The following is a 26,520-nucleotide window of genomic DNA, read 5'->3' as shown; positions in this document are numbered from 1 at the left end:
CTATAATGATATTAACTAATGTTTCCAGAATGTTCTAAATCTTCAAATCCATTTTTATTTATGAAAATTTCTGGGTTCTATAAACTAGTCGTATTATTTTGTTGAGCTATTTGATTATATATATGGCCTTGACTCTACTTAAAACCATTTTCAAACCTTAAAATAATTGTCAAGGTGGGATAGAAAAACATGGAAGCTAAATGTTTAATGGCTTGACCTAGTAAGCACAGCTCTTTGTAAATATTTCTATGATTACGTGCTTCTCTTTATAGACTTGAGCAAATGAAATGACAGACTTTATCATAGCATAAAAACTATTACTAAATCTATATACAAATGCTGAGGATCTGCCAGTGGACAATGTGTCCTGTAGCAATAGCTGTCCTAGGTAGCCCACCTGCTGTATGTAGAGAGAACTAGACAGGTGGTTTGTTAGGGAGCCTCTTATTTAATAAAGTTTCTTTATATTGATTTACGCCTGTCATAGGTATATTGTTGGAGTCTAATTGCTTAAGTATTCAATAGAACACTCTACGTACGCTCTCAATTGCCTACCTGAAATGTAGTTATGTTCGCATGATTCCTCCGTAAAGTAAACAAAAGCTCACTTACACACCACAGCCATCAGTTGAGATCGTTGGGTACAACTTTTCGCCTATGTATCAGAAAATCATTTTTGCAAGTGCAAATAAATAAAATTGGATTTTTGATATGAAGAGTACAAATTGGCATGAGAATGTTAATCAAACATGTTGGTTAATCCCGACTGCTGCTACTGTAGGTAATTTGCTATTGATATAACAACGACAGCAAGTGCTGTCATTTCCATGAAAAAAGTCTTAATGACTTGTGTATTAACTAAATTCAATTATTAACTCAATAATTGATTATGCTATGAGCTAAAAAGAAGCGATTGAAAAATCAAAGCCAGGAATATGGCTTCAACCTATGACTCTTACTGCAACGAACTTCTTTGTCAAATGAAATGCTTACCTGTTCATTGATGAGCTTTCAAAGATGAGCTCTGGCAAAGAAACATAAAGTACATAGTTAACATAGCGTGACAGATAGAATGACAGATAGAGTGACATATAAAATGACACATAGAGCGACAGATAGAGTGACAGATATAGTGACATATAGAATGATAGATAGAATAACTGATAGAGTGACAGATAGAGTGACAGATAGAATGGCAAATAGAATGACAGATAAAGTGACAGATAGAGTGACAAATAGTGTGACAGATAGTGTGACAGATATTGTGACAGCCAGAGTGACAGATTGACAGATAGAGTGGTATGCTTGAAGCATTAAAGACAGTCTCTGGCAAGCTCCATACTGTTTATATTAAAAAGGTTCTTTGGACACAAAATAAAAATTATAAGGACTGAAGGCAAACTAGTAAAAAACAAATAGCAATCGTTAACTTTTCACAATAAGCTTGCTGTAGAAGAGGCTTATATATGGTCTGGTATTACTACACGATATGATAGACTTCATGTTATAGGTTGATACAGCTGAGTTAAACCTTTTGTTCCTTGTCGTAAGCCCGCTGTTTGCAGCTGGCATGTCCCTTTGTACAGTATATGAACAACAAGTAAACGCTATGTACTGTATCTTAGTTAAGATAGACTTACTAAACAGTTAATGCGCTGCAATTATTTATATATATTCATATCATGAACTCATGTCACAGTTTCTACCGACTGCCCTGATGTTATTATCAGAAGTGAAGATGGAAAGAAAGGCACCTTCTCTTCTCCTTACTATCCAAAGGTGTGTAAAACGTTCTTCTGTAGATTCAGTGGTATTTGATTTTAATAACTTTGACAAACTGTTTGAGCTGATATTGAGGCACTCCATGTCCTTCTATAAGAAATCCTTTGGTATGTTACGAGTAAACCAGCTAATATTTGGCAGCGACATGAGACCAATAAAACACACTTGCTGACACAGATGCTGACACTGATGTCAATACAGAGGCCCACATCGATGTGAGACTGAGGCTGATATTGATGTGTTCTGAACTTGCCAGAATCTATATATATATATATATGTATATGTATATGTATATGTATGTTTAACGATTAGAAACTGGTCTCACTAAGTGAATGCCCAGCTTTGCATGGATAATAAAAAAGGTTTATAAACAGTTGAAGGTAATGTAGTGTAAAGGTAATGTAATAGGTAAGTTATTGTAATGTTTATAAGCTGTTTGTTTATTACCATGCGCTGCAGGGCATTCAGCTAATCGAAATATAAATACTAAAGTGCAAAATTAAAAACAGACTTAAATGAGCAACTAATTTAGCAATGTATACAGCTAGACTGGGATGTATACAGCAAGACTGGGTGCTGGTTAAACATATATGAAAGCACTGACGTGTATGCTGATTTCCAGCAAGGTATACTGATCTGAGTAGGTACTGGAACATAAACATGGTGGTTTTTACTGAATCTTGGTGCTCTGAAACTAGTGGCTCTAGTGGCTGTCTGCTACAATATTTAATAACAAATAAAATTAATACTTATCAAATAATTACCTGTACAGGTACAAAGACCAACCCTAACTCTCTTCACTGCATATTGTCATACTGGGCAATTCTATTATAGAAGAGCAAAGAAATGATTGAAACTTGAGAATGACTTATTCATAGATGTTATTTGATTTAATATTTATTAAAGAGTAATATTGTTGCCCAAATTTATTGGCAATAGTTATTATTTGGCATCAAACATTAACTACTTCTAGAGATTAATTATTTCTTAAACTTATGATACAACATAATAACACGACCAAAAAAGAGTGAAGTGATTGATTGGGAGATTTATGATAAATGCACATGTGCACACAACTCCCGAAAAATTATTTGTTAACGGCCGTCACCAAACCCTTGCAATAAAATCCTATCAAAAAATTTAACTATTTTTCAGTAAAGTCATTTAAGTATAATAATGATACAAAACACATATAAACCTATTTAAACATGTTACCAAGCCTTTGAAAGGTTACCGCAAATTCCTAAAACTAACCCATCTGATCGGATTATACATAAATAGACAGATTTATTAGGACGAAAATCGTCACAAAACGCTTGAAAAGCTTGGTTTAATAAAAGTTAAGACCGGAAATTGAAACGCCGAGCAACAGAGAATAGAATGATAAAGTCTTGCGCATTTCACGAAAAAAAACGTGCACTTTTCACCAGTCTATAGCAATGTCGAATTGCCGAAGGTTTCGGTAATTAACATAGGAGTACAGAAATCGTTTCATTCTTGCCGATTTCAATTTTTTCATTTTCAATTTCATTTGCTGACATATTTGAATACTTTCGCATTCTAACTGATGTCCAACGCAGTGTCAGTAAAGCAAATGACGACGATATTTTTTAACATTTCTTATGAGATTATTACAATAATTAATTATAAGTTTGGATGACTACGGATCAATGACTACGTGGTACAGATTTTCTAAAAATCTATATAAATATCACAACTTCGTGATATTGTTAGCTATGCCGTTTTGAAATGTAAAAAAAATTGTGCTTTGGTTTTATATTATTACTATATAAATAATATTGGTTATCTAATAATATCAGTGCATTTTACTTCTAATATTGGCCAATATTGCATTTCTCTTTTTGCAGGAGGAGAGATATAAACATATAATCTTTTCCTTTCATTATTGCTATTTGTTGCATATAATAACACCCACACCCAGTACATTACAGCTACCATTGCAGTTATCCTATTTGACTGCTAATATTGCATTTCTCAACCATCAGTACCCTTTCTTTTTCCCAATATCACTTTGGTCGTGGGCTGTATGACAGTGGAATTTCTAGTATATTATAATAGCTATGCTACCCCGCATTGCCCAGGTAATAAAAAAGTATTTGGACAGAATATTGATTTGTATTTAACATAATATGTTAATATTATAACAAAATTTCCCATTCCAACTTTCAAACTACATTTTATGAGAGAAGTGTTTTGTGTAGTTGAAATAAATCAAGAGAAAAATGAAAACAACTGTAAAGGTTTTAAAACTTTGTTAAACAATTGTAACTTTCAAGCTATTAGCCTGGCACATTGCCAATGGAAAATTGCAGTAAGCTGCTAGGTTTCTAATGACGGTACTCCATGACATTGAGTCAGCCTTGTTGTCCAGCTGCAGTTATTCTAATAATAGCTGTAGCCGAAATGCAGACAGACATACGACACACGGACATACATGTAGGCCTAATTTGGAAAAAATATATAGATAGGATATAATATAATTTAATGTTATATTACATTATATAATGTAATGTAACATATTACATTGCAGTCTCATATAATTTGTCATATGATAATACCAGTATATTATTATACTATATAATATTGTACCAAATTACATTGCAATGCATTGAGCTACATTAGATTATAATATACTCTAATAATATAATACTGTATTAACTGCTACTTTGATGGTCATTAAATGAATGCCTTTGAACCTCAGGGTTTCAACTGCGTTGGAAGCTCTCCATGGTAGACAAAGCACAAATGTTTTGTTTGATAATGACTTTTATAGCCATTTTTGTAAATCCTTGTTATATGCCCCGGCACACTAGGAGTACCTTAATAATTTGCTTCGTATAATATATTGTTCTATTGCTCCTATTCTCACTGTTGATAATGTTATCATATCAACAAACACTCACATATGTTTATAACTGATGAGTCAATATTTATCTGTTTTTATAATGCCATTGATCCGAATCCAATCTCAGCAGACTTGAATAATGCCTTCTGTAACTTTAACAGAACTACATCAATGATTTGAACTGTCTCATGAAGTTTGTTGGAGCCATCGATGAACGGGTACAGATTAACTTCACTGACTTTGAGCTTGATGGATTTCCCAATGAACTGGTGGGAGTACATACTGGGTAAGTTTGTTTGTTTGCTTTATTTCATCAATAATATATGTATATGAATATATACAACAAAAATGAAAACTAGACAACGAGCATCTAGAGAAGGTGATGATGAGGCCATGTGCGCGATAGAAAAAGCTAATATTTAGCGCGGGCCTAAGTGGCAGATTACAGGCAAAAATTAATTAAGCTTTATAGCTAAAAAAATTATCCCAGTAGCCATGCCCTTAAGCTCCTTTTACAACCTTACGTGTTTTGTATACTGTGAATAGAAATAGGCAGAGTGTTCCATAAAACAGCTTCTTGATAAATTGTTCTTTTGTGACAAGTGACAGTGAGTTGTCAATGAACTGGTGGGAGTACATACTAGGTAATTGAGAGTGAGTACTTATTGAACTGGTGGGAGTACACACTGGGTAAGTGACGGTAAATGCTGCCTAATCTATTTCCTGAAACCTTGCGCCTCCTAGTAAGAATAAAAAGAGAGAACGAGTTAAAATGATTAGAAATGAATGAAGAAATAAATAAGTAAATGAACAGATAGTAAAAAGAATGATATAATAAAGAAATGAAGGAATAAAGACGGATGAACTAGTAAACGCTCAGTAAATAGTCGAAGGAATAAATGGATACAAATAAATTAAGGGTTTACTTAGCTGCATAAACAAGCAAATAAGCAAATAAATAAACAAAAAAACAATTAATTTGTAAACCTAAACAAATCAAATATAATTAATTATATAGATAAATAAACAATTTAATGAGCCAGCAGATCTGAAAGTAGGTAACCAGTAACAAACTGACTTTGCATACCGTACATTGTTTATTCTTGCAATCACCTCTGGAAGTGATACTAGCATTCCATAAACATATTTAATCATGCCTGAGGTAGTTCTATTGATTTGATGAGTCTTGCTCTACCATGCACTCACTATACATTCTTATACATTAGGGGTCATTATTATACAGATTCCTGCTGACTTAAAGCTGAACTGTATCGATTGAGTCCGTGGACATATATTGCATCATTATAAAAGCCCCTCATTAATTTATTGAAGATGCGGCAATGACTACATAGACATTTTCACGGAGGTAAAAGACCCCAACGAGGATATACTGGAACTCCCACATCAAGGTCGTTATTGTGGCAATGATCTCTCCAGGCTGCCACATTTACTCATGTCTCTGAATAGAACTTTGATAATCTGGTTCGATACAGATGATGACAATCGAACTTCTAGGGGTTTCTTCGGAACATACGAGTTCATCAGCAATGGTATGTTGACTTTCTAAGCATTTTAGTGGTTAGTTTTAAATAACATAATATGTATTTGGAAATAATGTTTCTTCAAAAGTCTTGCTGCTGTAGCCAATAGCAGACTAGTTATGGCTAGAAAAATGGGATTATTGACCAGGAATTGGTTATAATGAATGCTGGGGAAACTGGGTGTGGCTTATTTTGTGGGTGGAGCTTGTACAACAGATTATGCAAGGAGTCCGCTATCACTGTATAATCAAAATTTAGTTATTTTACAGAAGCAGAGGAAACTCATTTAAACCAATTAAAAGTTTTTTTAAATTTTACAACAAATATGTTTTTTATTTATCAAGTGTTGGCATCTAAAACAAAGATGAAACTAAACCGTGACTAACACATAGTGATTAATACAGCACAAATAGCCTACCGTGTTTAGTACTCTATAAAACTTTACTTTAACAATATCCATGTTCGTTCAAAACCTTTCTCAGACCTTTAGAAAAAAATCATACCTAGCCCTGGAATTGAACTCATATATTCCATTTTGCAGCCAAGCGCACTACCAACCGCAGATAGTCAGAAGTAATCAATACATTTCTGTAGAAATCTTTTTGGATGTCTGAGTATGAATTGAACAGTTTAATTTGAAGTTCTTTTGCAGAGCAGTATAACATGGGTGTGCGTGATAGCCCAGGAACCTGTGGGTGGACTATGAATGCTGATGCGAAGATGGAGGGTTATATTATGGCACCGCACTATCCTGCAGTGTACCCTGACAACCTCAACTGTTACTATAAACTCAAAGGTCAACCAGGACAGAGAATAAAACTAGAGTTCATAGACTTTGATATCTACTATGGAGGAGATCAGTAAGTGTCTGGAAATTTAAACATTAAATTGTTGAAAAAACTTATGGAGTTTCTCAGTACATTTAATAAAAAGTTCTCATTTTGAGATTAAAATGAAATAAACTAAGTTAAAAGGACAAAAATGTTTAGGTAAAGGTTTTTCACAGCTGATTGGCTAAACGTTGGCTTTATGAGCAAAATACTGGCAGCTGATTCGTTAAGAAAGCAACAGTTATAGAAATTAAGCCATCGATGTTTTGAAAATGTAGGTCATTCGAGTAAAATTGGTTAATAAAATAGTTGTAATGTTGAGTGTGCCACAAACTGATGCCATGCTGCCTAAATTGGTGATAAAGACTTTGGTAGAAAGAAAGTTGCCCTCGAAATTCATCACTTAAATAAATAAATATACTTTTGTTTTTCATAAAAGTGTTTCACATATGCTACTATAATAACAATATTAATAATAATAATAACAACTAGAAATTCCACTGTCATACAGCCCACGACCAAAGTGATATTGGAAAAAAGAAAGGGTACTGATGGTTGAGAAATGCAATATTAGCAGTCAAATAGGATAACTGCAATGGTAGCTGTAATGTACTGGGTGTTATTATATACAACAAATAGTAATAATGAAAGGAAAAGATTATATGTTTATATCTCTCCTCCTGCAAAAACAGAAATGCAATATTGGCCAATATTAGAAGTAAAATGCATTGATATTATTAGAATAACCAATATTATTTATATAGTAATAATAAAAAACCAATGCACAATTTTGTTTACATTTCCAAACGGCATAGCTAACAATATCACGAAGTTGTGATATTTATATAGATTTTTAGAAAATCTGTACTACGTAGTCATTGTCCTGTAGTCATCCAAACTTATAATTAATAATTGCAATAATCTCATTTGAACCGTTAGAAAAAATATCATCGTCATGCCTTTACTTACACTGCGTTAGATTTTTAGAAAGTCTGTACTACGTAGTCATTGTTCTGTAGTCATCCAAACTTATAGTTAATTATTGTAATAATCTCATAAGAAACGATAAAAAATATCATCGTCATTTGCTTGCCTTTACTTATACTGCGTTGGACATCAGTTAGAATGTGAAAGTATTTAAATGTGTTGGCAAATGAAAATGAAAAAATTGAAATCAGCAAAAATGAAACGATTTCTGTACTCCTATGTTAATGGCCAAAACCTTCGGCAATTCGACAATGCTATAGACTGGTGAAAAGTGCACGTTATCTTTTCGTGAAATGCGCAAGACATCGTCATACTTCATCGTTCTGTTATCTGTCCCTCGGCGTTTTAATTTCCGGTCTTAACTTTTATTAAACCAAGCTTTTCAAGTGTTTTGTGGCGATTTTCGTTGAAATTAATCTGTCTATTTGTGTATAATCCGATCAGATGGGTAAGTTTTAAGATATTATCGAAGGTTTACAAAGACTTGGTAACATATTTAAATAGGTTTAAATGTGCTTTGTATCGTTATTATACTTTAACGACTTTACATTCCGATGCTTAAATTTTTTGATGAAATTTCTTGACGAGGGTTCGTCTCATTTTTGATTAATAATTTTCGTAAGTTGTGTGCGCATGCATTTATCATAAAACTCCCACACTTCCGCTCCGCTCGTGTGGTCGTGGGATAATAATAATAATAATAATAAACAAAGAAACCAAACAGTGTCAGGTTGTAGACATAGCAATATCTGGAGACACAAGGGTAGTACAGAAGGAAGATGAGAAGATTGGTAAATACAAAGAGCTTGGGTTTGAGATAAACAGACTGTGGAAGGTGAAGACCGAAGTGATACCAATAGTAATTGGTGCACTCAGAACGATATCAATGAGGCATATAGCATACCTGGCCGAGGTAGGAGTAAACATGTCTTTTGAGACTATACAGAAGGCAGCCATCTTAGGAACAGCTCACACATTGAGGAAGGTCCTCTCTTAGTGGAATTGAGGAAGATGTTGGATCCTTTGGCCTTTTGTTAAGACCCGGACTCAACACGGACTAAAACCAGTCACCTACCACCACACGACTGTGAAGAAAAACCTTTACAATATTAATAATAAAACAGTTCAACTATAAAAAAGGACTTGAAATTACTAAGCTTATGTATAGATCTTACCTCTTCTGACCAAAGATTAAAAGATTAAAAGATTAAGCAGTATAATTTGGTATTTTGATAAGTAGAAAATAAAACCATCATGGTTGAATATCTGGTAGTTGGGAATTGAAACATATCAGTGATGTATGAATGAGTTGAACCATTCAGTGTTTTGTACCATACATCTACTGCTCCAAACATAAATGTAGATGGTACAAAACAAGGCGGTACTATTTGTAAATTACACCAAATCATTATGTAGTCTTTGGAATTGTTTTTGCTGTTTGAAGTGGTCTGACTGCCAGGATTTTTCAAGATTAAAATCTACAAAACTTGATCGCTGTTACAACGCTTAGAACAAACAAAGGTGCTCTTATGACATCTATGGTTGCAAAGAGATCGACAGAATAGAGACATGTAACGCTGGAACTTGAACACAATAGCTGATATCTATAGCAACAATAACAACTAGTGATGTCATTTTGCATGTATTTTCCCTCTGAGCATTTTAGCCGTGATCAAGTTTTATCGATTTTAATTTTGAAATAACCTGGCAATCAGATCACCTAAAACATCAAAAACAATCACAAAAGATAGAAAAATACCGATACACATACTTTCTAATAAGATCTATTAAAATTTCATACAAGTTCATTTTTAACAGTCAACCAGTGAACTAACTATTGGTACCGATACATACCAAATATGGGACTAACTGCTGATACCGATACGGGTACCAAATATGGAACTAACTGCTGGTACCGATACGGGTACCAAATATGGAACTAACTGCTGGTACCGATACATACCAAATATGGAACTAACTGCTGGTACCGATACATACCAAATATGGAACTAACTACTGGTACCAATACATACATGTATACCAAATATGGAACTAACTGCTGGTACCGATACATACCAAATATGGAACTAACTGCTGGTACCCATACATACCAAATATAGAACTAACTGCTGGTACCGATACATACCAAATATGGAACTAACTACTGGCACCGATACATACCAAATATGGAACTAACTACTGGTACCGATACATACCAAATATGGAACTAACTACTGGTACCGATACATACCAAATATGGAAATATATCACTTTTCCTAAACTTCAAGCTCTGTAGAATTACAGAACAAAGCTTTTTATTTCAGCTCTATTTACCCTAAGCACCTCGGTGTATCAACACATACAATATATTTTATCTCTTCCAGAACAAATCAGTGCTGGATAATTACATCTCGCCAAGAGAGTGCGACAGGTAATCTCTTATGTTTGCATACAAGTTGAGAACTCTGCTATCAGTCTTACACAGTTGTTTTTGTTTGTTCAGTTGTCCGTATGACAATTTACGGATACATGATGGAAGCTCTCGCGATGATCCAGAGATTGGAAACTACTGCAACAGGATGCCAGGATTGGTTATCTATTCAACAAGTGAGCCATTTTCATAGTCCTATCGATCGTATTTATTAGCAACAGAAGATATACTTCCATTTCTCTCATCTTTTATCACTTTTACCACTGGCAGTGTTGAGATGTATATATCTATACATATAAACACTGCTAGTATCAAAGTGAATACAGACTAAGAAATTGAAGACAGCCTAGAAAACGTATTCTGTTTTTAGCCTGTATATAATGTCATTGTCATTTGTTAAGTAAAATTTAGTACAGTCCTGTTGCTTCGCATAAATATGTATACTAGATGAATGCCCAGCCTTGCTCGAGTAATAAGGTCTTTGTACAGAAATTTTATTTTTATTGAACATATAACAGCAGTTACCATTCTAACTTTCAAACTTCATAACACGAGAAAAGTGTTTTGTGCAGTTTAAACAAATAAAAAGAAAACATAAAACAGCTGTAAAGATTTTTAAACTTTGTCAAACAACTGTAACTTTCAAACCTAATATCATGTAGAAAATGTTTTGCGCAGGTCAAATAAATTAGGAAACAAAATAAAACAACTATAAAAGTGTTTAAATGTAAATGTGAAATAATTAGCAAGTAATGGCTAAATTAAGTCTGTTTTGCTACCATTGCAATAAAAGATGATTTGGTAATGATACAATTAATATGAACTCAGAAAACAAAATAAAAATCCTGAATTTGTTGAATCAATAATAACAATTATTAACGCACATAGAAGTGGTGCGTGTGCGCATATGCGCGTGTGTGTATAAAAAAGGTTACTGTTCCAGTAGAAGCTATCCATCAAAACTTTGAATACGACGATACAAGTACCTCTCGATACTGGTACAAATGTAAAAAATGAGATATCGGACTGTCCTTGTCTGATACTTCGTCTGACCGAATGGAGAGAGAATGTAGATGCTATCCCTACTCGAGATAATACAATTGTTCACATGAAAAGTATTAGACTTCACCCCAATTTAGCAATCAAACCTAACGAAAAACTGGAAATAGAAGTGGAACAGTGCATTTGGAGTTGAAACATTTAAAATTACAAATTAAAAAATAGGTAATGTTATCCAAAAATTAGCTTTTAAACAATTTCAAAAAATAACAAATGTAAAAGGTAATATTAGATAATAATCAAAAGTGCACATTCAGCGTGTGCATATGGTATACGATATATGATAAGAGTGACTGAATGTTAAGGACTGTATAGCTTAGGGGTTAAATGTGTGGTTTGAAACTTGCGGTCATAATCTCATGAGTTCAAATCAGGCACGCAGCGAGCTTTTTATTCCAAGATTTAATAGCTATAACTGGACATGCAGACATCTGAACAGAGGACGACAGATGATGAAAACTTTGAAATTTATATATATAGAATAAATAGAATAGATTGTGTCAAAGCATTGCAGACTGATGGGAAAGGTTTAATAGTATTACATATGAAAATAGAACATTCTAGAAGGAATATATTTACAAGCACTTGCAGGTACTTCGCTAAAGAGCAATCTGATTGGCTATTTGTTTGAAAGTGTTGAGATGAGTATGTAAGCTCTGGATTAATGAAGTTCTTGACCAAACTGTTGTTTTGCTCGCTGTCTCTTTAGGATTGGTAGGGCTGCCATTAGTTGCCTCTGAGACATATCTTGACATCTGACCATAGACATAAAGACGCTGCACCAGTTGAAGCAATAACAAAATCCAGCTTTAAGGTCATGACTATTTTTTACAAGGCGGTACCACTGAACGCACTAATTCACATACATTTTGGCATAACAGTAACTTTTAATAGAACTCATTTGTATATTAAGCGTAAAGAACCTCTCCCCTTCGGTTATCCACTTTTTACACTTCTTTATTCTAACCTCTATGATGTCTCACAACTTGCATACCTCTCCCGCAACTGCTGTTGCCTAAAAAATCACTGTAGACTGAGCTCCTATGTCCCCTAGTGTACAACATCTTTTATTGATGCTATTTGCTAGCAAATCGTTGCTCATCTCGATGAAACTAGAAAACAGTTTGTGAATATTGTTGTTTAGGACATCACCTATTCATGCAATTCGAGACGCGGTCCGGTCGTCCCAAACTTGAGTATGAATGGGGAGACAATGTAATCAAGATGAGCGGATTTAAAGCTAAATACACATTCAGCAGCAGCTTTGTACATCTTGGTAGGTATTTAACCTTGACTCTTATATCTGCTAATATACGCTAGAAGAAGGCTAGCATGTAAATGCTGTCAATACATATTCTTTTGTTTGTATTATCATTGTTTGTGTAAACAAAATTTAGGAAGCATTAGAACGATGCTAAATTTTTATTTTGAGTACAAAAACTACATGTAATGCACATATAAAGTTATGACAATATTTTCGTTCAGCACAAATATATTCTATTTTCTAAACTGTTTAGGATTTATTGGAGATGGAAAACACATAAGAGGGTCTGAATGTGATGTTCGAGTCAAATCCGAGAAGGAGTCACAAGGAGTAATTGTCTCCCCTGATTATCCTCTGACTTCACCTTCTAATGTCACCTGCTTTTATTATATCGATGGTCTCATCGACAGGGAGAACTTAGAAAAAGTTATCCTAACATTTGATGAAGCTAATCTACCTATTGGTAAAAGTGAACGGTAAGAATGTGTTGAATAGGTTCTGTTGAACGGCATGTTTTTATTAAAGCAATATAGGCGAGTAACCTACATAAGTTATAAGGTAAGTTAGGTTGGTAAATAGCCTACAACTTCAAGTTCATTCAATCTTTAAAAGCCCTTATTGATGTTTGATACGTTTTGTTCAACTGTATAAAATGTGAGTGCTGGAATAGGCTAATTTACTTCTATTACTGTTCTGAAATATGTATGTACTGACCGAATGCTCAGCATTGCACAGTAATAAAATAATTACCTAATAAATTGGAGTAACTCACCTGGAAAGCTGGATCTTTACTGAAATCTTTACTAAAACAATACCAGTGTTTTGGGCCAGCTTAACAATCACTATGAGTAACAGTCAACAGTACTAGTTTTCAACGTCAAGCCAACGCTTCAAGAGTGAGTATCTTAACCAATACAATGACTATTTGCCCAATGAGTCCAATGGTTAAGTTCGCCAGCTCTAGATCTGTAGGTCCCAGGAGCAAATCCAGTGGTGTGCGGGTTTTCCATTGCTAGATCAGAATTGCTCTAACTGGACACAAAGTTTAACCAATGATACAAACTTCGCACAAGGATAGGCGACGGCTATCATATGGACGAGGTTTAATGATCGAGCTCTGTTGAGATGAACCTGTAAATAGTACCAGAACAAAGAGATATGCTCCCACAGAGCTTGATCATTAAACCCACCCATATGGTAGCCGTCACCTATCCTTGTGGGGGGTTTATATCATCGGTTTAACAAAAAAACAAAAAGACAATTACTGATGTTTATATATACAGCTGTTAGTAATGATTGAGGGAGTTATACATAAAGTATACTAGAAACTTAATAAGATTGTATATAAATCGAGTAGAATTTGAAACATTCTCATTATCTTATTATTTCAAAATAGTACCCTTGTAGTCTAGTGTACTGTGAAAGATTGCCAAGTGAAACGATAAAGCACAGAGAATAAGTACATGTACATGTATAATTATTCCATGAAATTGGGAAGTGATGGATTGGCGCAGGTGTAAGAGTTGTTCTATTATCCAAAGTTGTAAGTTAAAATACTGATAAAAGCAATTCTTTGTCCTAGCCTCTAAGTGTTGCTTCAGGCAGGCAGGCAGGCGGACGTACACGGCTTTTACTATAGTAAAGATTTGTGTCTAATACAGTTATTCCTAGTAGATAATGTACTATAATTAGTTATAAAGATGGATACAGTTAAAGGGTTTCGGAACCCGCATTGGGTCTAGACTTTAGACTTGGCCCTGGCTAGTCTTAGCACGATTTAGCATACACCCTTACAACTTATCAGTAAGTTTTTACCTACAGACTTTGGGCCCCATCTTCTCTGGACTAAGAAAGCTGTGAGCGCACTTTGTAGTATGCAATATTGGAGTGAATGCGACAAAAAAACTCCTCTTTGCATTAGTTTTTCCTATTCATGAATTTGAATCCTTTCAATTATCTCCCAGCTCATCAAACGCTTGTTTTGTTTTCCATTATTCTTTATATGTATATTTTGTGTTCTCACAGATAATTGTATGCTTAAGTATATTGAACTGAGTGAAATGAAATGGTAAAAGATATTTCACTTACATATACATGTATTTGGATGGCTTGATAGCTAATTGGCTTTAACAACCTTTACAAAAAGCAGTAGCAACAAAATAGCATGTTAAAAGCTCTAAAGCATCCCAAAGCACTTTTACATTTACTGTAGTGTCTGTGTAATTTATTGTAGCATTCTAACGATGTCTATAAATTTTACAAAGTTGTATGTGAATTTACAGATGCTCTCAAGGAAATGTCTTCATCTCTACATACATATATGGACAGATCGCTACAACAGACAGACCTGACCGGCACATATGCAATAGCAACCTACCGGCAACCCTAGTCAGCAAAGATCCCAGACTAACTCTTAAATATACCACCAGAAATATTCAACCAGGTTCAATCATAAGATTTAAGGCAACATTTCGCTTTATCATTGGTGAGTATAAGGATCGACGTAATTTTGTTTCAATTGCATAAACATTAAACTTTAAACATTAGGCATTTAGCATTCAGCATTCAGCAAACGGCAAACGGCAAACAGCAAATAGTCTCTTGAACCCTGTTAGACACAACTTCAGCACTTACTGCTTCATGTTTCTTTGGTCTGAAAACTTTTCCCGAAATGAGCGAGGACGCAAACAACTGACTTACTTTGCCGAAGAAGTCATTGCTGTTTATGACAGAAATTGAAATTAGTGGAATGAGGTATTTACTGCACCAGACATAAAATTATCTTGTAGATCTCATTTAAGCTCAGTAAGCAAACTATACACTTTTAGAACAGTTTTCTTGTCAGAAAATCTTTGATTGGTATGAAAGAGGTTTGTGCTTCTACAAATATAAATCTCAGTGTTTGTAGTTTTGATTTTTTGAGAACCCTATGTTCAGTTATCGCTATTAAAATATAGCTATGAAAAATCTGTAACGCAGAGGATTTAATCTCAGTACTTTCTGTTTGTAAGGCAACAAGCTAACCCATTAAGCTACACAGGATACAATGGACTCACTTGGCAGATAGTCATTATCTAGGTTAAACTATGTACAGCATCACTAAAGCTTGCTCTCACTGCTCTTATTAATAAGTTTAGTAATATGTATATTAGCTTATTCGGACTAGCCAATAGCATCTACATTATCTGTCAGTTTATAAGCTGTTTTTAACACCTGTGCAACGCCAGCATTTGGCTAATATATCAATAAATGTTGTTTTTAAAATAGAATATTTATGAAAGCATCATCAGTGCGCAATATTTGTAATAACTTTGAATAAGTAAAGTGCAGATACACAAAGTGGTGAGTCACTAAAATCAACAACGGGTGAAATAATTATATTGAGTGACCTGCAGTGGGATGCCTTAGCCTGTGAGTCAAGCATATGACTTATCCCGACTTATACAATAGTTGTAAGAGCAGGTGCAGTCAGTTATAATCACAAGCTTTTCAGCACTATCATGGTTTCATACCGCTTGAGCATTTCTGATGATTTGATTACTAAAGAAGAAGTGCAGTAGTTGTTCCTCAATCGTTCAACCCCTTTAACGCTATACTGGTGAAGTGTTTGACACAAAGAGACAACTCCCATTAGGAAATGTACTGATATGAATTAGGTATGATTCATTAGTAGTTCAAGTAGAAGGCTACTATTCTTTTTGGAATGTCACATACAAATATTTCAGCTAGCTGGTCACTGAAAAACATGTTTGTCTGCCGTATTTAACTGTCAATTTATCTATTACAGATTATGCCATTGAAGGGACACCTGCTAGTATATTGTCAGACTCTGAATGTCACTTTATATACCGAAGCAGTTCGGTAAAGCAGGGAAAGCTAAACTCTCCTCGGTACCCTACTGAGTACCCAAACAACATCGCATGCACATATGAACTGATTGCTGAGAAAAATGAGTTCATCATGATATCCTTTGATACATTCAATGTAGCTACAACTAGTCATGTGTGAGTATTCTTGTCAGGCAACTAAAAGCTTGGTTCCTTCTTCCTTAAGATTGTCTGAGACTATCTGAGACAGTCGCAGATGCTTAAGAATACCTAGATTATCTGAGACTATCAGATAGTCTGTCTGAGACACTGTCTTTTTTGGGACATTTTCTCAAACACTGTCTGAGACACTATCTCAGACAGTGTCTGAGACTATCTCAGACAGCCTCTGATGCTTATGATTGCTTGCTGGCTGACTGTACCAGGATATATTTGCACAGGCATGCATTTGGTAAAGGTTGAGGGAGTTGTGCATAAAAAGGCTACAAAGTATACTTGTAACAAATGGACTATGGTTGTTATTAAACAATTTGACTTTAATAATGCCCCGAGAAGCTCAATAATTAAAAAAATTGTGTTTCAGTGATCTCAGCATTTTAAAAAGAGTTTGCATTACTACCATATTGTATTAGATGAGTGAAGTCTCAGGGTATAATGAACCTTACTGATGCTGTAGTGTCATTATCATGATTCCAACTAGTTCTTGATATTCAGAGATCGAAGTGCTCATGGGATACATAAATCCTAAAAGTCACTGTGCATTCATTGAAGGCCAAGAGTCTCAGAGATATTGTGAAATATCATGTCCTTTACGTACTAGCCTTATTTATAACTGGTAAGAGCTTCAAGTCTAAGATAATATGTTCCTCATAAATGAAGAGCCAGAATCTACTAAAAGGTTTTGCAAAGTGAGATAAAATAGACTAGTATTATAGACTACCGTAGTTGCTATTGCTAATCCATAGTGTACATTGAAGATTAAACAATAGTTACAATTTCAGATTTTTTTTAAATGCATTAATAGTTTCCATTTGTAAGTTTTTTTTAAATAAGCAGTCTGTAAGAGCACATGCTAATGCGGAGTGATTAAAACAGCATAAGGATGCAAGGCATAGTCACTTTCAGCATAATAACTATTGTTGTGTTGGTATCTCAGCATTAAACTGGACTTGGCTTGTTTGTTTAACGTGCCCTATATCTCTCCTTTCTCTTAGAAATTGTTTATTTCAAAAATTTTATCAACTTTTTAGTTTCATCCCTTTGTTATTTAGTCATATTTTGGTGTTCGTTTTGTAAAGTTTCTTTTCATGGATAAAAAATAAAGTTTGTTTTGTTAAAAGATTTTACCATTATTGCAATCAAAATAGTCAGAACGGCATTTCCTATAGTCCCATTCTAACACTCTTTTTTTCTGCCTGTTCATAGGTCTAATACCAGGTGATCCTCCAGACGTTCTACACGGCTGTGTAGTATATAAAGTAGCTAGTATGATGTAATTATAGTATAATTATATCATACTACATGCATTGCGTGTGTAATATAATTGTATATAAGATAGTAGGAGGTTATGTAATATATATTACTAGTGTATAATTCAATAGATTTGGAGAGTGCAAAGGAGATAGCATAAGTGCCAAGTCTGTCATACCTCGACCTAATAACAAGACTTTACACATAAAGATGGGAGAGTACTGCGGGACGGCGTATCCTGGCCCCTTAGTTTCCGAGTGGCTAACAGAGAGGATGATCTTAACTTTCAAGTCAGATTCACAAGTGACTAAACGAGGTTTTCAAGCTAAATATGAATTCATACACAGTGCTCAGCGATTTCGTAAGTGTTCAAGTTTGATTATTGTTGCTAGATGAGTTTTATTCATTGGTATAGAACTAAAAACTTCTATTTTTCATGATCCAAAATTTGATAAAATTATGATTAAAATGGTTATAAAAGTACTAATTTTGATAAATAAACCAAGTGTTACAACGGCTTGACATTAAAAATAAAAGACGAGATTTTATTGAGATTTACGTGCATTTTTAAACTCGGAGTTATCCTCTTCACAATATTTTTATCAATGAGGAATTGGCAAGGCAAGTACTCCGTTAATTAAATGATGGCCACTGGTTAAATTTTTTTACTTTTTAGCAATCATCAAACCTCTATGTTGTATGGCAAGTGGTCGATTTTTATGGCCCACAAACTTTAAATAAGGAAGGGTTCTCAGGCTACACTAGTAATACCCATAGCAGCATATACATACTGACAAACTCATACCTCATGCATACATACTCACCAAGCCATCTAAGATTAAGCATTGCATATTATGGTATATCACAGCCATTGAAGCAATTCTTGCACAAGTGTCAAGGGTAAGCGAACAAGGTCTCAACACCTTACCTTTGCTCATATTCATAGAGAATCTAAAAAATAGACTCATTAATACTATATTGTAAAAATATCACCCATGTGCTGGCATTTTATTTACAAGTAGTTAAACTAACTGTGATGACTAAATTGCTTTCTGACAGCCCCTTGAGAGTCAAATCTACTAAATATGTCAAAGTCAAATGAATAAAAACTTATCTCCTGTATTCATAGAAACCTTTTGACTGTCGACTTGTTGTTAACTCTACTGAATAATTTTTGGACAAAGCGCAGGCTATCACTATGACTAAGTCCTAACTGATTTACATGGTTTGTGGTAGTAACTCTATAAATTGAAGTCGTTGGGATTCTAGCAATGGCAACTCTATGAATGCAATAACACTTATTTCATAGAGTGCTTTGGAAAAGTCTGTTTTAAACTGGCTCAACTTAACAGCTGCTAACAAATGTACATACAATATGTACGTACAATAGGTGTTTCTGAAGATACATGTAGGTATTTATCTAAGAAAACATATTGTCTAAACTTGTTCTCACTTTTAAAAGCTCAAAACCTTTCCTTTGTAGCCTGTGGAGGAAACATAACAGTGGGTGGGTCGGGGGTGATAGTTCCACCCAACTATCCCCTAAAGTATCAGACTAGGACTGTGTGTGACTGGTATATCTACCGCAGAAACCCTCTTGCTCAGATAAAAATAAAGTTTGAGCATTTTGATATTGAAGGCACCATGGAAGGTTAGTGGCATATTGAATAACACTCCGACCAATGAAAAACTTACTTACACAACATTTACTACTATTAACCAATCACAACAAACCTAGCATTATCAACTACTACTTTCGTTTTAAACACAAACTATCTTTTCAACACATGATATTTAAGTGTAAAATAACTTTTTCAAAATTATTTTTATTAAAATATATATTACTGAAAGACAAATTTGTTAAGATCTCCCACTAATAGTATCTCTAAATACATTACAGAGGGCTGTCAAGGAGCTGTGCTGAGAATATACAAAGCGGATGAGCACAACATAGATTTTGAAACCTGTGGTCAAGAAGCACCTGTAGACAATGTCATCTCAGAAAATGGATTCATCAGAATCAAGTAAATGAAGCTTTTTTATTTAATTTCTACTCAATATATTATATTATATTTTAAACTGAAAAATTTGAATCAGCAAGATGAGTGACATCTGCTCATTTGATTTTTTAGTTCAAAACTATAATATAGATATAAACTATAAACTATAATATAGATATAAACTATAAACTATAATGATAAACAAAAACGAAGATATATAGTAGATTCCATATACATGTATAACATACTATTCCTGTTGTTTTTGTGTGCAATGCTGCTGACAAGTGCAGCTGACATGCATAGCAACTGGCACACCAGGATACTCATGCAGGTACTCAATCTATCAGGTATTTGGTAGAGTGTCTGAAAATTTGAAATGAGGACATTTTGCAACAATGGGAATTATTTTCATTATAGAGAAATTTACGATCTGTTAACAAAGAACTTAAACTGAACAATTGTTAAGAAAGCAATTTAGAGACATATTAGGCACATTAAAATTGTTTCAATGGATTACACTAATTAATGACCCAATAATGCAGTAAACCTTTTTGGTATCAAAAATGAAAGAGAAGACAACTCTTAATTATTTATTTTTTATTGAAGATAAAAGGTTGTGATATTGTTGCATCTCATTCACTTGATTTTTTTAAAACGCTTGTGGTGAGCATTTAATAATCCCGTCTCTAATACTTTGAATAAGATTAATTGCAGCAATCACCTTCTCTCGCAGGTTTGTTGTTGGCACTACATTAAGGTAAGAGACATCCTCCCATGAACAATATTGTGTGCTCTGGTTCAAGTTATGCTTTTTAACAGCAACATATTCTTTGCTACTAAAGCCTTATAATTTAAAATGCCAAAATACATAATTTGTTAGAAGTCTCAAATAACATTTTGGCTCTAAACAAAAAACATATAGTCATGAGATAAATATAGTAATACATAAAGATCAGCTTATAATAAATTATAAATTTGTCAATAGTATTTTAGCAGAGGCTCATAATGGTTTTTCAAAAATTTAATTTTTCTGTGATCATATAACTCTAATCTTTTTATTATGTTGGCCTGTTTTCTCATAACGTACTTGGTAACACACCACGAAGATCACAAATTAATTATTTGTTTTGCTGCTGCATCCTTATCATTTTAAACCCACTAGCTTACCCAGCCTGGCCACTGTAATCTTCTCTCAACACGCATAATAACACAGCTTTGTAGTGACTCACTTTGCTGAAACTGAGGCTATTCACAGATGTTACGGTAACAGAATAGTTGTACATCTGTAACTAGACGACTGTATAGCAACTTGTTCCTTTTTATTACAATGAAAACATCCTAGTAGATTATTCTACTGAAGAGCTTTGCTGTTCTTTTAGATTTATTACCTCGAGCAAGTCGTTTGGTAAAACAGGGTTTAAGATTACATGGAGTGAAGTGATGCTAGGTAAGCATACAATATATCTATATATTACTTGTTTTCAAACATGAGTGTCTTCCAAATTGTGCCATTCAAAAATCATAAAGCAAAAAATGACAACAGTTAGTTAATAAAATCAAACAAATGATTGAAGTGTTTGAAATACCTTTTTTGCTAAGAAAAAGCTTATTAGGTGGAGACCTACAGCCTGTAAGTTTGAAAAGTTCTGTAACAACTATCCTTGTACATTTGTAAAACTGGGGAAAAACTATCCATCTGTACAAAGCTTTGATGAACAAAACATTGAAACTGTGGTCTACTTTATTTCTAGGTAAAGCTCCGTTTCTCAAAGGGTCAACCAAACTTACAGAGTTGCTGTACATGTTCAAATATTAGCTAACGTTAAAGCCACAACCTTATTAGTTAGTAGCTCATATGAATGTAAGCTCGACTTAACACAAGCAAATTGACAGGGAGCCCCCACTAACATCAGAGCAAATTGACAGGGTGCCCCTACTAACATCAGAGCAACTTGACAGGGTGCCCCTACTAACATCAGAGCAACTTGACAGGGTGCACCTACTAACATCAGAGCAACTTGACAGGGTGCCCCTACTAACATCAGAGCAACTTGACAGGGTGCACCTACTAACATCAGAGCAACTTGACAGGATGCCCCTACTAACATCAGAGCAACTTGACAGGGTGCCCCCACTAACATCAGAGCAACTTGACAGGGTGCCCCTACTAACATCAGAGCAACTTGACAGGGTGCCCCTACTAACATCAGAGCAACTTGACAGGGTGCACCTACTAACATCAGAGCAACTTGACAGGGTGCACCTACTAACATCAGAGCAACTTGACAGGGTGCCCCTACTAACATCAGAGCAACTTGACAGGGTGCCCCCACTAACATCAGAGCAACTTGACAGGGTGCCCCTACTAACATCAGAGCAACTTGACAGGGTGCCCCTACTAACATCAGAGCAACTTGACAGGGTGCGACTACTAACATCAGAGCAACTTGACAGAGCGCGACTACTAACATCAGAGCAAATTTAAAGAGAGCCCCCACTAACATCAGAGCAAATTGACAGGGTGCGACTACTAACATCAGGGCAACTTGATAGGGTGCCCCCACTAACATCAGAGCAACTTGACAGGGTGCCCCTACTAACATCAGAGCAAATTGACAGGGTGCCCCTACTAACATCAGAGCAACTTGACAGAGTGCGACTACTAACATCAGAGCAAATTGACAGGGTGCCCCTACTAACATCAGAGCAACTTGACAGAGTGCGACTACTAACATCAGAGCAAATTGACAGGGTGTCCCTACTAACATCAGAGCAACTTGACCAAAATCACTAATCAATCATAAAAGTTAAGACTGAATTGGACATAGTTAATTCTGACAACTTAAAATCTAATTTTATCATTTGTTTAACTGTATATTTAGTAAGATACAACATAATAATTCAATTATTAAAACATTAATTATAATGATTAAACATTGAAAAAACAGTGTTTATTTTTATCAGCGCCATGTCACTGTTTCAAATATCTAATGATAGCAGTCTGTGATTGGTTAATCATTTATGTAATTGCTATCATGTTCACACTGGCAACCCAAAATTTAACATAGTTTTTTGAGTTAGTAGCAGTACATTGCAAAAAATATTTAACTATGATTTCGTAATAAACCTTTTGACCAATGCATTGCATATGTATTGGTCAAAAGGCTGTCAAACTCAATAACTTTTTGTAATGCAAGGCTGTCTTTTCATGCCAGAAAAGTTTTAATTGAAAAACTAATTCCAAAGCGTAAAATATAAATAATGGGTTATATATAAAGTTATATTTACAAATGTTGGGTTTGTTTATGAAATGTTAAAAAATGTATTAAAAAAGCGAATGACTAACTCACCATCAAACATGCGTATACATTTTATAAAAGTTTTTTGTCAACACACTAAAATATAACAAATTGAGCAAATACAAATCTTGTTTCAAACATGGAAAGTTTTATCTTTTAAAGAAAAAAGGATCACTTTTGATAGCAACGAACTAGAAGAGCTCACGAATAGGCGTTTTGCAAAGCTTTGGCAAACACCATTACACTAATATCTTAGTATTCAGTATTATATGAATAATTCTTATCTTGCCAAAATCAGTAAAAATGAAACTATTTATAAGTAAAACTTGAAAAGTCTGGGTTAAGAAAAGACAGGGGATAGCTTTAGAATAACTAAAATGCCGACACTCTGACATCTAGGCATAACCTAATAATAGGATCTGATTGGATCACACCCAAGATCAAAGCGTACATTTACACAGATGATTACAGATTAGGATTGTTGCTACTGAAAGTAAGTTAGGATTTTAAAATGATCTACATAAGAATTATCGGTCATTTTAGTACAGAAATTATAATCTGTTCAGTGAACTCGGGGCAGTTAGCAAATATGATCACTTCTACTCAAAACGTTAGATTAAGAATTGTCATCTCTGTTTTTTAGGATAAACAGTGTAAAAGATAAAGTGTAGACAACTCATTTTACTGGTTTGTGAAACATATATTACACACGTAAATGCTTGTTCAAACAAAATACAACAACCAACAGAATGTAAACACCAATTTGATCAACTAACTTCTGTTGTTAAACTGTTAGAGTATGAATTGACTGATTGGACGTAAGGCTTTTGTAGTTGGAATTTATTGCACTGAGTTTCCTTGTTGACTTCTCTTCAAGGGCTAAAAACAATTGCCATTATCTTGAATAGAAGAGCTAACTTCACTAGAATACTTTTAGGTAAGTGATTCTTTGAGAACGCATTTTTATTGCAGATGTAGAGAACTGCAAATGGTTTCAGTGTGCTGACATGCAGGTGTGTGTACCAGATACGGCCATATGCAATGGTAGGAATGACTGCATAGACGGCAGCGATGAAGTCAGCTGTGAGTTTAAACACAATTATTATCGAGTTATTTACTCGTAGTTGTTGGAAAATAACTACCTTAACTAATACAATGGGTACAGCTACTAGTTGCTACAATGGTGGTATAGTTGAAATTAATATATTTCAGGTTTAACTTGATATTTTTTTTAGAAATTTAACTGAATATAGCGGTATTTTATGCTTCTGAAAGGAATAATGAATAGTTTGTGAATATGTAACAGTAGACTTATCATGAAAAAAAAAAATTTCACAAAAGATTATGGGGTACCAAATTTCTGCCAAAGTTACCGATTTCGCTTGATTCATTTTAACTGACCATTAGCTGGATTTATATATGCTTAGATTTTGAATGTGTGCTGGCATTCCATCATTGTGATGAGTCATCACTCATTGTATCCAACATGAAATTATGTTTATTATATATGTAGATGAGTCATCATCCAAATTTTTCAATCTATTTATATAAATCTCAAAGTTTGTGTATACTTTGGTTTGTCTAGCTATAGCTATTAAAATCTTGAAATTAAAAGCTCGCATCCTGCTGGATTTGATCTCGGAACCTCTCGTTCACCAATCAATTAAGCTACGCGATATTGATAGATTTATTGGGCGATACATGTTGCTATGTGGGTGAAAATACGCATATCTCTCTGCGCTATATGATTTTATGTTTGCTCTCACAGCTCTTATTAGTAAGTACCCAAAATACTAGCTTACTCAAATTATCCATTGGAGAATGTGCCAGGCTCAAGACAAGTGGCAGGCAACTACACTACCTGTCAATGTTTATAAGCTGATTTTTAATATCAGTGCAACTCCAAATATTCCGCTAGTTATTGTTATTAGTCTGATTTACTGATCACTCTAATTATTTCATTAATTTTTTTCACTATCACTATTGAGGCCTGGTGTCACTGATTTGTGAACAACAGGCTGACATCAAACTTTTAAAAAGGCTGCTAGTAGTGTCAGGAAGGGCATATAACCTTAAATAGCCTCCTCTGTCAATTCACCAACACAGATTAGCCCGTTCTCTGAGATTCGATCTCCTACTAGAAGCGTGGTAAATAAGTGTTGATTGTTGCTGACGTTACTTTCAGGTGCAAGGAAGCTGAGCAACATGAACATCCTCTACATCATCATGGGAGCTGTGATATTTGTACTGATCATTGTACTAGCCATCATCTGTCTCTGCATCAGGTGTTCAGTTAACAAGGTCCAATCTCGTCGTAGCTCAATGCGTCTCTCTATGTCTAAATATTCCGAAGGTGACATGACGATATATCCTGAGATAACCACGAGTGACACAAAAATGCCCATGCTTCCTTTGAGCGACTCGAACAATGCCATGTTTATTTCTTATGATCATCAGACACGGACGAGGTATAACGGAGATCTGTTGTTAGGGCAATCGGGTAAACAACTTCAAAACGGTACCAGAGATCTGTCTAAAAGATCGAGTCAATACAGAACTGAAAAGGAAGAGCGGAATGACGATGGAGCCGGGAGTTGTCTAACTAGCCTTTAATAACTTACTTCTCTCTTCTCTCTGATTAGTAACTTGCTGAAGAAGTTTAAGTGAGTTGAGAGTATAGCTAAGGGATTATGTCGGTCTATGCTGAAGGAATTTTAAGTAGTCTATAGTTTTGATAGATTTTACAAACTGTCAGCTAAGAAAAGTTAATTAGCTCATGCTGAAGAGCTTTTAAAAAATCTACAGCCAACCATGGAGTTGCAACTATTCTGTAATTACTGTAAACAAGTTAGACTATTAACTGAAGGGATATAAGGTAGACTACTAACTGAGAGAAATAAGCTAGACTATTAGCTGAAGGGATATAAACTAGACTATTGGCTGAAGGGAAATACACTAGACCATTAGCTGAAAGGAAATAAGCTAGACTACTAACTGAAGGGATATAAACTAGACTAGTAGCTGGAGGGGTATAAACTAAACCAGTAACTGAAGGTATGCAAGGTAGACTACTAGCTGAAGGGAAATAAGCTAGATTATAGGTTGGAAGAAGTTTACCAGCTTCAAAATATTAGATTTTAAAAGTTAACAGCATAAACATGTTT

The 26,520-nt window shown here is 34.5% G+C and overlaps 1 protein-coding gene across 1 annotated transcript; it reads left to right on the top strand.

The window, feature by feature from the left end:
* The first annotated feature begins 6,101 nt into the window (after nt 1–6,101).
* Nucleotides 6,102–25,969, top strand: LOC137405027 (zinc metalloproteinase nas-39-like). Its single transcript, XM_068091251.1, has 13 exons — nt 6,102–6,198; nt 6,842–7,049; nt 10,510–10,613; nt 12,641–12,772; nt 13,014–13,236; nt 15,043–15,245; nt 16,548–16,757; nt 18,197–18,424; nt 19,541–19,708; nt 19,958–20,081; nt 21,437–21,504; nt 24,329–24,439; nt 25,542–25,969. The coding sequence occupies exons 1-13, from the start codon at nt 6,102–6,104 to the stop codon at nt 25,967–25,969; spliced, it is 2,304 nt and encodes a 767-aa protein (XP_067947352.1).
* Nucleotides 25,970–26,520: the final 551 nt, after the last annotated feature.

This window comes from Watersipora subatra, chromosome 9 (genome assembly GCF_963576615.1).
Source record: "Watersipora subatra chromosome 9, tzWatSuba1.1, whole genome shotgun sequence".
Taxonomy (NCBI): Eukaryota; Metazoa; Bryozoa; class Gymnolaemata; order Cheilostomatida; family Watersiporidae; genus Watersipora; species Watersipora subatra.
Note: the sequence above shows the minus strand (reverse complement) of the source record. Positions and strands in the feature narration are given on the sequence as shown.